The sequence below is a fragment of the Oncorhynchus kisutch genome, linkage group LG9 (genome assembly GCF_002021735.2).
Source record: "Oncorhynchus kisutch isolate 150728-3 linkage group LG9, Okis_V2, whole genome shotgun sequence".
Lineage (NCBI taxonomy): Eukaryota > Metazoa > Chordata > Actinopteri > Salmoniformes > Salmonidae > Oncorhynchus > Oncorhynchus kisutch.
The window spans coordinates 7,166,641-7,180,264 of record NC_034182.2 but is presented as its reverse complement, the minus strand read 5'-3'; the positions used below and the strand labels follow the sequence as shown (position 1 = coordinate 7,180,264).

The 13,624-nt window shown below is 43.1% G+C and overlaps 1 protein-coding gene across 1 annotated transcript; it reads right to left on the bottom strand.

Moving 5' to 3' along the window:
- Nucleotides 1-334: 334 nt before the first annotated feature.
- On the bottom strand, nt 335-12,026 carry LOC109896704 (rab GDP dissociation inhibitor beta-like). The gene is made up of 11 exons (XM_020491017.2): nt 11,835-12,026; nt 4,930-5,037; nt 4,512-4,611; nt 3,997-4,131; nt 3,522-3,720; nt 3,061-3,192; nt 2,674-2,773; nt 2,395-2,566; nt 1,887-2,031; nt 1,746-1,800; nt 335-1,621 (listed from the first exon to the last, which is right to left on the bottom strand). The coding sequence occupies exons 1-11, from the start codon at nt 11,877-11,879 to the stop codon at nt 1,466-1,468; spliced, it is 1,347 nt and encodes a 448-aa protein (XP_020346606.1). The 5' UTR covers nt 11,880-12,026; the 3' UTR covers nt 335-1,465.
- Between the last annotated feature and the right edge of the window lie 1,598 nt (nt 12,027-13,624).

The window sequence follows — 13,624 nt, the reverse complement described above, 5'->3', positions numbered from 1 at the left end:
CATGACCATCTGATCATTTATCACTCGTGTTAATCTGCAAAATTGTAATTATTCACCTACCTCCTCATGCCTTTTGCACACATTGTATATAGACTCCCCCTTTGTTTTCTGTGTTATTGACTTAGTTAATTGTTTACTCCATGTGTAACTCTGTGTTGTCTGCTCACACTGCTATGCTTTATCTTGGCCAGGTCGCAGTTGCAAATGAGAACTTGTTCTCAACTAGCCTACCTGGTTAAATAAAGGTGAAATAAAAAAGCTCCCAATATTGAAATGACCACAAAAGCCCATCAGACAGCAATACTCCGATTCACTACTGAATAAGAACAAATACTTTTTTTCCACAAGTAAATTTTTACTTTGCAGTACAGAAATCATTTGAGCACCATCTTTTTGTATTATTATATATATATAATTTTTTTTACATTGATGACATTTAAACAGGGCCCTTGTCATATCAATACTGCCATAGTAGACATTTGGTCATTTTAAAGCAATTAGTCAACTTCACCACAAATGCCCAACCTGCTTCAGTCTGCTCGGGTCTGTTCATTTTTAATAGAATACTTTTCTTTCCTTTCCTAAGACATTATGGTTTCTCAAGCTGCAAACAGGTCCAGGTAGTTTGCCTTCTTGCTGGACTATACTTGCTCGTTCAGTGGCTTGGCCTAGGTACAGTAAGATGCCTTGCCCGGGGCTGGCTACTAGAGGCTGGAGATGAGCCACTAGGACAAGGAGGCTGATAAATGATAACAAAAAAAAAAACTACGCCCCCCAATCACAATCGATGGAGTATTTATATTAGCTGGTCACGGAAACAATTAAAAGCTTCCTCTCTCACACATGGTTATCGGTGGTCAAATGAAGCTTTGCTGGCCAAACCCTTTTTTGGTTATGGCCTGTTAGGAATAGTGCTTCATTATAACTGGAACAAGCCAAGCCACTCACTTACCTCCCTCACAACAAAAACACCTGACAAGAAAAATACAACTGATCTGATCACATTTCATGATTCATTTCCCCAATACACTTATGTTTTTACATGTTTGCATTATTTATTTTTTAGTTTTTGGACAAAATAAATTTGACCCTCCCACACTGTGGTACTGTTTTCTTCTGATTGATCAATTAATTTGGCATCTGTGGACTAAACGCCCTCATCCAGGAGAGAAAATGATCAGTTACATTCTGAAAAATAATGTAGGGCGTATGTATACCAATGTTCAGTGCAACAGCTCTCTGAAAGTGATTATAAAAAGCATAACTCCCGCCTGGCCCCCTTTTCCAGCGATGCTATATTATAACTTTATATATAGTGTGAACTTCCATAACGGGCAAAACATACACTTGGATCATCAGCCAGCCCATTTATCTATATTTGTATGGTTTTCCTTATTTTTGAAAGATTTCAGTGGTCGGCAGCAAACATCTGATATTCACGAGTGTTGCAGACTCTCTTGTTTCTCTACTGGTCAGCTGCGTCACCGAAGATGTCGTTCTTCTTGCGCTCCATCTCTGCAAAGTCAAATTCTGTACCCGTCATCCTCTTGTAGATGTCCTTGATGTCGTCGCAAGTGGTCTCGAAGTGGGTGGTAGCATCGTAGGTACGGGACATGAAGATCTACGCCAACAATAAGAAAACAATAGATGGTTAAACACAGGCAAACAATAATTGTATTTTTGTTAACACAAGGTCACTGGATTTGACTGGGTTCAGAAGAAACAAACAGAAGTAATGGACCCACCTGGCTTTCAGCACCCATGTCAGTTGGTGCGTACTGGTCACTGATGCTCACAAACCTGCAGAGAGAAATGACAAAGTCAACATGACCGTAGCAAAGACTAGTGGGAGACATCCAACAACAGTTTAGTGATGAGGCTCGTACTTCTGCTCGACAGGCTCCAGCAGGTCCATGGCTGGTTTGACCTCCATCTCAGGGTTTTCCGTCTCCACTGTGGTGCTGACGATGGCCACATACTTCCCCTGTGCTGCCACATTATGAGTATAGGAGATCATGCACACGTAGATATCTGCAAAAAATAAATGAAAAAGAGATCAGCAAATTCAATATTTCACTCTTTGTCAGAGTTGGGTACGATTTGGGGCAGTGATATGGTTACGTCCATACCACCCTTCAAATATTAATTTGATTCACCATCTCACCCTCAGCGAGGTCAGGGAAAATAGTTCAGGGATACAGTATCGTCAACCTAGCTTCCTTTTCTTTCTTTTACGCCTGCTACGTGATGTTAGAATCATCTTAGTCTTAAGTAGAGTACTTCAAGACTTTTGGGTAGTGGAGTGTGAAGATGTTCTCATGTTCAATTTATAAATCTCATGCATTGTTTCCATAGGAGCCTTGCATGGTGACCACTTCCTGCAGCAGGGCTCACCGTGCTTCCTGTTGACCTGGTTCTGGGGGATGATGATCTGGCAGGAGTTTGCGTCGCTGGTGTTCTTGATGGGGTGGCTCATGATGCAGATGACCCGGATCACCTGACCGACCTTGGTGCTGCGGTCCATTAGATAGCTGGGATCGCAGATCAGCTGCTTACAGCGGGCGATCTGAGGGGGGGGGGGGTTAAATATTAGCGCTAAGATTACACATGCCTTCCTCTAGTCCTCAGAGTACGGCCTCTATATAAGCCAGGGAGAAATAACATGATTCTTACCTCTCCCTCAGACTTGACTCCCACTACTTTTCCATCCTCCATGACGATCTCCTCAATGGGCTTGTTCAGCATGTAGGTTCCTCCATAGATAGCACTTAGTCTACAGGAAGGAGATAGGGAACGAGAGGGAGAGATTTTAACTAGAAGCACACGGTTCAGAATTCTATTGTATACTTTCAAGAAATAGCACACTTTGAAAAGACCCATCTAAATTCGAACAGTCCAATAGAAAAACAAGAATAACCATTGGGCATTCTGCTGAACATTGTATTTGGATTCAAACGAGTCAAACCTTAATTTGCATAGTGAAATTCAACAAGCCAAAACACATAAAACAAAGGCAGCAAGCCTGAAAATGATAGAGGTCAGAGTTGAGGTGAGCCTTACCTGGCGAACCCTTGGGGCAGCTCCCCCAGGCCGTAGAGGGGGTAGAGGTACGGACTCTTGCCATATCTGGCCAGAGACTCACTGTACAGCTTGATCCTGTTTAGCGAGTCCATGCAAGGCAGGTCCAGGTACCTGAGAGAGAGGGGAGAGACAAGTATGAATACAGTGCTTTCTTTGAATATATAACCAAGTTTCTTGAAAGACTGGAAAATAGAATGACCATCCTTGACACCCTGTGCTTGTGAGGCTACCATGTCATCTAAACGGTATATCATAACGGTGACATTCCAGGTCAGCTTTTACACAGTCTCAGAATATTGCTAGATCCTGAAATCTGATAATCAACGTAGTGCAACTGCAAATAGGATGACCTGGAACTCTTCATGCTTTTTAGTTAACCCAAAAATGGCTGAACACCTTCCATCTCTGGCTCAGCCAATAAGAAGATGCAGGTGACTCACTCGTCTGTCCGGTAGAGGGCGAGGGAGTGTCCTGTGAAGTCGATGACGTCCTGGCCCAGGTCAAACTTCTTGAACACGTCCCTCATCGTCGTCTTGTTGGGGTCCACGCCCTCCATGGTCTTGGGGTCTTTTTCGTCAAAGTTGGCCACGAAAACCAGGAACTTTCTGAAGCGCCGTTTTTCAAACAGCCCCATCAGACCTGATAGGGAGAGAGTTGTGCTATTCAGGGGTAGCTAATTATCTACATGATTGAGAGCTGAAAAGCAAGACAATGTAGAACCAGGAAGAGGTCAGCTGGGATGACTGTAAGACATTTTGACATGTCATCAATTCACTGATTTAAATGGCTGTAAGCCGGATGGGTATTAGACTTGATTAAAAGTTAACTCTGCATACAGTAAACCTGAGCTTATCGGACATCAAAACTACGAAACCCAACCTCCTCTATTTCCCATAGTCCCCCTGTACCACTCACTCGATGCCAGGGCCTCGGTCTCGGTGGAGGGCACTTTGTAGATGCTGCCCTTCTTGTAGACGAAGCTGCCTTCAATCACCTTGAAGTCCAGGTAGCGCGTCACCTGCGTGATCAGCAGCATGCGGACCAACTGACCTGCACAGGTGAGACAGACAAATCAGTGTTACCTTTCCCAGGCAGGTTAGGAGAATACAGTTCAATCCAATTCAAATCACTTTTACATATACAGTTTCATTCATCTTCAAATTGAAAGTGCTCTCTGTTGCCTCATCCTGTCAATCACATCCAATCATTGCTAGGCAACAGGATCAGTCGCACAGTCAAATACGGCCACGATACAACTACTGAATATTCCAGAATCACATTTTAGGTAGTCATCCCTTCTTTGCCGCTGAGACCAAGGATGAATTGTTATATCTAAGGCCCTGAGTTTTTCCTGGTCTTGTGACATGGTCAGGAAAACTCCTGGCCCTAGTTAATAAAATACATAATAAAAAGTGGTGATTAGTGTTTACCGTTGGCCATGAGGAACTTCGGGATGAGGTCCACATTCCAGTCCCGGCCTTTTCCCATGGACTCCGGTGGGGCGCCTGGGAGACTGAAGCGTTTATACAGCTAAAAGAGAGAAAATATTTTGCCATTTTGTTGAAGCAGCAATTAAGCCTAGAGGAATACAACAGAGTGCATATGTGTCACCCATTTTTAAGGATATTAAGATTAGTATGACTAGTTCCTTGTTCTCTTCCTCATGCCTCATTATTCGGATTCATACGGTTACAAACATTGCTGGGAAATGGGTGAGTAGGCATCCTGCCTGTTATCTTGTGTAAGATAATGGTGCAGTCTTTGTTTACGTCATGTGTGGCCTGTTAAGGTTGGTCTTAGGGGTCAGCGCCTCAGAGGTCAAGCAGTAGAGGTCAGCGGTTGACTTACATCCTCCAGGGGAGTGATGGAGGCACTCTCTGCCCCGTAGTAGGAGTTCCGGTCCATGTGCAGGACCTTCTTCCCCTTCACCGACATGATCCCTGACAGTATGCATTCCTATTGGACGAGAAACAGGAAGGAGAGGGGTTTGAGCATCAGAAATCACTTACACCTGGACAGTGGCCAACAATCTCACAGGTCAAACATTTGGAATGATAATTGAATCCTAGATATTGATTTTCATGTTTGAGATTGTATTGTTGTATGAATATTGCTCGTATCAGTATTTCCAGATACGATTGTTTCATAATGGCAGAAAATGCACTAAAAGCCTCAGATTTCAAACAGCCAAGATTCAACTAGACAAGGAAACACTTGAGGCTTTGTCACAGAATGTAGTCAAAGTAATGAACGTGGTCCCTGTCTGGTTTGGCCTTGTCTTTTCAAGCTCTGATCTGATAACTGACTGCGTGGCCGGCAACAGTGGACCAGACCAGCTGCAGGGTCTCTATAATGATAGCTTATGCTAGTGGTCTACCCATGCTTCCCCTCTGATAGCTGTGTGTGTACTTAATTTATTAACACTGATTATATAGTGTAAGCAATCATTTAGCCTAATAAGCAGGAATTCCATAAAAAGATTGATATGACACAACAGACAAACATTAAAATCCACTCATGAATCTTCTGGGAGAGTAGACTTAAGGTTGTGACTGAAGATGGCCTCTGGTGTGTGTGCGCGTTTGCCACTTTTGATAAGAGGGCAGTGGAGGAGAGAGGGGCGTGGGTGGGACCAATTCAGTAAGATCTCCAGCCTGGTTAACAGTAGGGAAGGATTCCAGAATCTAGAACACAGAACTCTATTTAACATTCTCTGTCATTCTGGAGTAGAGGCAGTCTGTAGTGGCAGTGTGACCACAAAATAAAGGGTTTCAGCAATGACCACTAAAACAGGGAGCTATGCAGAGGGGGGAGTAGGTTTGAGTGTCCAATTCAACTCACGCTCCGTTTGAAAGACGGAATTTAGGCTAGATCAGACAACCAAGCTGCCGATCAGCAGCTTTCTGTTTCTCCCTTTGCAGTACTAGGCTGCAATTCGAGTTCCTCGGTCAAGGCAATAGTTTTCCAAATTGAGGCAAGAATCACGGGCTGCCTGGTACGGCATTCCCGGCCGGCCAGAGGAAAACGTACGTGGGTGACTGACTCTGGAATTCCCACAGGCTTTAAGATTACGGCAGCAAACCACTCCGCATCATGTGACTCCGTGGACTTTATTCCAAAAAAAGTTCAACTGAAATGCCTCCTGATTCAGAACACTGCTGATAGAGGGATAGCTTCTGCCTACATATTGAATCCGCAATATTTGATCTTACTGTAACAAATCACCCTTGATAAGACCGTGGAATGACTCAGATTGAATTTAATGGGGGTAAAAAAGATGACAGGTTGTGTTTGAAGGAGAGGCATATTTTGTAGGCTACATTGTGTTGACAATGACTATTGACACGACAAACACAGGACACCACAGCAGTGTCATGATTCCACACTCCTGGTGTACACTGCTGCCAGGTCCGACAGAATGCCTTGTGTCACAGGAAGTGACACTGCACTGGTGTTGCTATTGCTTTAGTTTCCATCTCCCTAGAGTCAGCCCCACTCAGATCAGGGCAACTTAGGACAGGGCTCCGGTGTACAAAAACAGCACCCCGCCCTGCTGTTACCATCATCGTGGGGATACAGTGTCCCTGCCCCATGCTAGCCCTAACCAACCCCTCATCTGGGGCTGGGAAAGTTTAAAGTAAGGACAGTACCATTTCCTCACCACTGCATTTTTTTTTAAAGCACTGACCAGGTCTCTCAGGGAAAGAAAAATCAATGTCCACTCTCAGAGAGAAGCCTTGATGTCACTCAACGTGAGAATAAAAAGTGACGCAGGACTGCCTGTGCTAAACATCCGCAGCGGAAGCATGTGCTCATCTCACTGACTGGTAGTCTACCACAAGCACATGAGGAATGTCTGTTTCATAAAAGGAATCTTAGGAAAAGGTGCAGGTAATGCCTTTGATGTTCCATCCATAATGACCAAATTAGCATTTTAGTACCAATTATTACCAAGTATTTACAGATGTATTTATTTTGTGGGAAAAGGGAACATGCCTTGAGGATTTCTGATGAGAGAAAAATACCTCAGCAAATGTCTAAGCAGTTCATATTTCCCTATTCATTTAGGAAGACAATCAATTTGGTTGCGTGGTGTAAATTGTCCTTGTTTCTCATCACAGTTCTGTAAATCCATTAAATATATATGGAGGGTGGCAGGTAGCCAAGTGGTTAGAGTGTTGGGCCAGTAAGGGGAAAGGTTGCCGTTTTGATTACCCGAGCCCCCAAGGTGAAAAACCTGTCAAGGCAGTTAAGCCCAATTTCCTCCAGGGGTGCCGTTCTATTATGGTTGACACTGTTAAACGACACATTTCACTATCCGGGGTGTGACAAAACATTTTTAAGGTGCTGTAACTTCCTGAATAATATATGGCAGGAAATGGATGCCTCCCAGACACAATTTTGAGTGGCATGGGATTCAGGCAGCCCTGCTGTCTGTAGGCTCTGACATTCTGCTGAGGGTAGCCTAGTCATCACAACCTCAGGCTGAAAGAGAGATCGAAGAGACCAACCCTCAATTCAGGAAGGAAGAGTCAAACAAGCAACAAAACACATTGAAGTGAGGGGGGAAACGTCACAGTTAATTTTTAACACAGCGGCCCTATAAAAAGCAGGTGGATTTTTATGATGAGAGACTGACTGAGGCCCACTCTGAAGACGGTACAGTGTTGGGCGGCTCTCTGAAGTTCAAAAGGCCACAGTGTGTGTCACGCTGGGAACAAGAGTGACTGTGTGCCAGTGCCACCCTGGCTGACATTTCCCCACAACTTCTTCATGTGTGGCTCCAAAAGGTTGGGATCCAATATCTGGACTGCAAGAAGAGTGCATCTGTATTGTCATTGCACACTCTCAGGATCCACACACATTACTAGAACAATCACATCATCTTCCCTAGCTCTAATTGAATGACGCTAAAGGTTGTTAACTAAATCTAATGCCCCCATGTTTCATCTACTACTACGGCCCTCTATCCTTTTATCAGGAAAAGGGTTAGCTTGGACAGGACTCAAATTACATCACATGTATGACATCACATGACAACCAAAAGTATCAAGTGGTGGTGTAAAAGAGGGGCTAAAATATTGATGACCATGCCCTCCTGACCCTCATCATTTTAGTAAGGGGACAGATGGACTGCAAGCTGCAGAGGAAGAAGAATACATACAATAAAAGCATATCCCAGAACAGCCAGTTCTCCTTTCCCCACCATGTCTTTCTCTACCACAAAGAGGAACCACATAGACCACAATCAATGTGAGATGCTTAAATAAATGCCAAACAGAACTGGATACTTGTGTTGGGTTATGAGAATATGAAACATACTTATTCATGTCACTGAGGGAGAGAGGGTAATGTATAATGTTTACATTATGTTAGAATATGTTATTGTTAGCCATCAGGGATCCTATGGGAGGGATCCTCTGGGAGGAGAAGAGACACAGTCTGGTACCAGTCACCATGAAAGCTGTGAGTTGGGGAGGAGTGAGCACTTTGGGCCAGAGGTTAGATCAGATGAAGTGAGGAAGAACAGATATCACTAAGGTTCTGGCTAGCAACAGATGCATTGGCTGTTCAGATGTGTAGGGGGAGACTTAGCATAGGAGAAAGGGTTAAATATCAGTGCTTGTGTGAACATGTTTTTGTCTGTTCAGAGGTTCGATCTTTTGGGAAGAATAAACTTGGTTTAAGCCTTCATAGTGTCAGTCGAGTTCTTACTCTGATAATTAGAACCCAACACTTGCTTGACCAGCATCAGCTGGACCAATGCCTACCACTCTATCATAGTATATGACGCCAGTTAGGTCTACGTGATGCCTCAGAGCTCTCGTACAACGGTCTGTCTGGATTTTGCAGAACTTAAACTTACCCTGTACGCTCAGTTCCTTTGTGACTGAACCACAAGCATCTGCAGTCTAAAACAACACAGGAGTCACCAACCCAAAAGCAAACACTCTTAGCCAGACTGCCTACCACTGACAAACCAAATGCAATCCTGACTGCCATATCCTGTTGGAGTGGACTACACAGGATTCTGAACGATTTCACAAGATTCCTGGGTGGAATATGTTATGTAAACATGTCAGTGTGACTGACAGCAAAGGAACTAGCTGGACCTTTATCATTGAAAGTATTGCTTTCAAACCTTGGCAATGGATTGTTTCACATGAAACGGTATGATTTTGTCTTCTTGTGTGTGTTCTATTGCTGAACTGTTATTTTTAACAAAACACTCCCCCACGTGAGTCAGACATGCAAGACAGACAGGAAACTGTCAATAGATAATCTGAGTGAGGCCTCAGAGTACAGAAAATTCTATCACAAGTCTTTCCTGTCACGCATCAACCGAGTGTTTTACGGCTGAGTAAAGCAGTGGCAACAACATATCGGTCATTTTGGTTCTCTCAATGTTGGCTACTTAGCTGGCTAGTGGACACAAAGTAATTAGCTAGTAATGCTGAATCAACTTGAGAAAATAGCTGACACAAATCAGGGTTTCCCAAAATCGGTCCTTGGGCTCCCCCTTGGTGTACATTTGGTTTTTGCTACGATTACTTGAGTCAGCTGTGTAGTGCTAGGGCAGGCCAGAGTTTGGGAAACGCTGAGCTAAGTAACATTAGCTAGCTCATTCGGGTCTGGTGGATTATGGTTCAGAAATTGCAGGTGTGGTTGTTGTTCACTACCCATTCATTTTACAAACACTGAATTAGCTAGCTATTTATACTGAACAAAAATATAAAATGCAACATGAGTGTTAGTCCCATATTTCATGAGCTGAAATAAAAGATCCTAGAAATGATCCATAAAAAACTTGTCATATTTTGAGCACATCCCTTTTAGTGAGCATTTCTCCTTTCCCAAGATAATCCATTCACCTGACAGGTGTGGCATATCAAGAAGCTGATTAAACAGCATGATCATTACACAGGTGCACCTTGTGTTGGGGACAATAAAAGGCCATTAAAATGTGCAGTTGTCACATAAAACTTGAGACATCTGTGGCATTGTGTTGAGGGAGCGTACTATTGGCATGCTGGCTGCAGGTATGTCCACCAGAACTGTTGCAAGATCATTTCTCTATCCTAAGCCACCTCCAATGCCATTTTAGAGAATTTGGCAGTACGTCCAACCGGCCACCACAGATCTTCCACAACCGGCTTCTTCACCTGCGGGGTTGTCCAAGACCAGCCACTCATACAACTGATAAAACTAGGGTTTTGCACAACCAAAGCATTTCAGCACTAACTGTCAGAATCCATCTCAGGGAAGCTCATCTGCATGCTCGTTGTCTTGACCTGACTGCAGTTTGGCTTCGGCGGGCAAATACTCACCTTGGAATGGCTACTGGCACGCTGGAGAAGTGTGCTCTTCACGGATGAATCCCGGTGTCAACTGTACCGGGCAGACGTCAGACAGCGTGTATGACGTCGTGTGGGTGCACGGTTTGCTGATGGCAACATTGTGAACCGAGTGTCCCATGATGGCGGTGGGGTTATGGTAGGCAGGCATAAGCTACGGCCTATGAACACTATTTAATTTTATCAATGGCAATTTGAGTGCACAACGATACTGTGACGAGATCCTGAGGCGCATTTTTGTGTCCTTCATCCACCGCCATCACCTCATGTTTCAGCACAATGCACAGTCGCATTTCGCAAGGATCTGTACACAATTCCTGGAAGCTGAAAATGTCCCAGTTTTTTCATGGCCTGCATACTCGCCAGACATCTCACCCATTGAGCATGTTTGGGATGCTCTAGGTCGATGTGTAGGACATGTTCCAGTTGCCGCCAAGATCCAAAAACTTCACGCAGCCATTGAAGAGTGGGACAACTTTCCACAGGCCACAATTAACAGCCTGATCAACTCTATGTGAAGGAGATGTGTCACGCTGCATGAGGCAAATGGTGGTCAAACTAACAGATGCATATCTGTGCTCCCGGTCATGTGAAATCAATAGATTAAGGCCTAATTTATTTATTTCAATTGACGGATTTCCTATATGAACTATAACTCAGTAAAATCTTTGAAAATGTTGCGTTTATATTTCTGTTCAGTGTACTAACCAACCCATCATAGGTACACCAGTTAGATTAGCTAACTAGTTACACGTTAGCGAGCTAAACTGATACTTGCGGGGAGAATCTCCTCCCCAAAACAAAACAAAACCATTGCCTGTTAAAGAGAAATCCAAGCACTCATGAATAAAGCTTCATCCCATGGTGATGGTAACGTTACATAAATTGGTATCCAACTCGAAAATTACACTAGCCTTGTATCACACTCAACATGAGAGCACAGGCACACTTTTTCAAACTAAAAAGGACAATACACTAACAAACTGGGACACGTTAGCCTAAACAAAGCTGTCATCAGCTACAGTAGCGAGCCAGCTATCATGCTAGCCATTAGCTACCAATGCCAGCTAGATTTTTCAATTTGATTGATAAACAGCATGCATGAATATGAGACTGAGGCACCACCTTAAAATGACAAACGTATTAGTAGTTACCTAGCTAACTACCGAACGTTAAGTTCATTGAGAAAAAATACTTGTGAATGCAAACATTGACAGACGTGACCACTGACAGTAGTTAGCTAGCTAGCTTATTAGGCCCAGCCGATAGTTGAACTACGCTAGCTAGCGCCATAGAGAGGTAGCAAAACTCGACTAAGTGGAATTGAAGGAACATAAACCCTCTGAGCATCGCTAAGATTATTCAAGGAACGAACTGGCATGGTACAATTATTCTCACCGTCAGTCCGGTACCCAGCACGATAACGTCGTATTCTTCATTCATTTTCCCAATAATGTTCTCCTCTTTTCCTGAATAGTGGCCCGAAGAAAATGGAGATCTGCAAAACTGGAGACGAAAGGGGCTGCGGTTCAACGTCAAGCGATTCTGCTTCACTTTAGGGGAGGAGCCTATAGTCTTCTGTCAGAAACGGGAACATTTCTCCAATTGCTGGGTATTGATAATGAATCGATTATGTATTTATCAATGGACATTTCCCTTCATATATTTTTCATAAGAATCGTGATTTTATTAATCTTGTCATTTGTAAAAGTCTACTGTAGCTACCGTACTCCACCACCTGCCTATGCTGAGCATTTATTTTTTTGTCGGAAGTGTCCTCTTTGTGACATTGTCCTTAGCCACATTATACGGAGTATGTATGTTCTCTCCCGTGTGTGTATGTGTGCTATGCATAGTTCACCTTAGTTCACTAAGTTAGTCTTTCCTGGATGGACTGGATCCAGTCCACGTTGCATCCTCAGTTTGCTTTGGTGAGTCAGTAGGTCAGGTGACAAACCCACACAATCATAACAACATATACTCCCCTAATCCTTTATTTAATCCTTCATATTCCATGCTGCCACGTGGTATTATGTATAACAACATATGCAGTGCCTTCAGAAAATATTCACACTCCTTAACCTTTTCCACATTTTGTTGTGTTGCAGCCTGAATTTAAAGTGGATTAAATGTATATTTTTTTGTCACTGGCCTACACTACCGAACATTTTACTAATTAATAAAAAATAAAACAATTAAATGTCTTGAGTCAATAAGTATTCAACCCCTTTGTTATGGCAAGTCAAAATTATTTCAAGAGTAAAAATGCCCTGAACAAGTCACATAATGAGTTGCAAAAGGACTCACTCTGTGTGCAATAATATTGTTTAACAAGATTTTTGAAAGACTACTTCATCTCTGTCCCTCAGTCAAGCAGTGAATTTCAAACACAGATTCAACCACAAAGACCAGGGATGTTTTCCAATGTCTCGCAAATGACACCTATTGGTAGGAGAACAATAAAATAAAATAGACATAGAATTTCCCTTTGAGCATGGTAAAGTTATAAATTAAACTGTGGATGGTGTATCAGTACACCCAGTCATTACAAAGAGCCAGCAGCATACCACCCTGCATCCCACTGCTGGCTTGCCTCTGAAGTTAACCAGGCTTAGTCCTGGTCAGTTCCTGGATGGGAGACCAGATGCTGTAGAAGTGGTGTTGGAGGTGTAGGCAGGAGGCACTAAAGTAAAAGTTTGTGATGGAACATTTTATGTTTGTGCTTTTCTAATAACCAATTTCTGTGTTCATGCAAGTGACTGATTGAACGAATCCTCACTATCAGTATCTGCAATTTAGCAGCACGCCCTGATCCTTGTTTTGAGAAAGGGATATCTCAGTTTCAAGGTCTCAGCTTTGAGAAAAGATGCTCACGGTGTACTGGTCTGTCACATACATGACCCATTATTGGTCGGTCATATGAATGAAGCAAACATTAATGATACATGAATTATGAATGATGAATAAGCTAAATTATGCAAATATAACTTGACTTTGATTGTCCCTGTAAAGAATTTCCACAACAAAAGTAATTCACTTTTTGTCCTGAATAACAAAGTGTTATGTTTGGGGCAAATCCAACACAACACATCACTTACTACCACTCTTCATATTTTCAAGCATGGTGGTGGTTGCATCATGTTAAAATAAACGGAATAGAGCTAAGCACAGGAAAAAACCTGGTTCAG

Excerpts from the sequence above, each read along its gene's own strand:
- LOC109896704 (XM_020491017.2), bottom strand. The coding sequence starts at position 11,879 with ATGAATGAAGAATACGACGTTATCGTGCTGGGTACCGGACTGACG. Across the intron at positions 4,612-4,929 it reads CCATCACTCCCCTGGAGGAT|CTGTATAAACGCTTCAGTCT; the intron begins GTAAGTCAACCG and ends TCTCTCTTTTAG. Across the intron at positions 1,801-1,886 it reads CTGGAGCCTGTCGAGCAGAA|GTTTGTGAGCATCAGTGACC; the intron begins GTACGAGCCTCA and ends TTCTCTCTGCAG.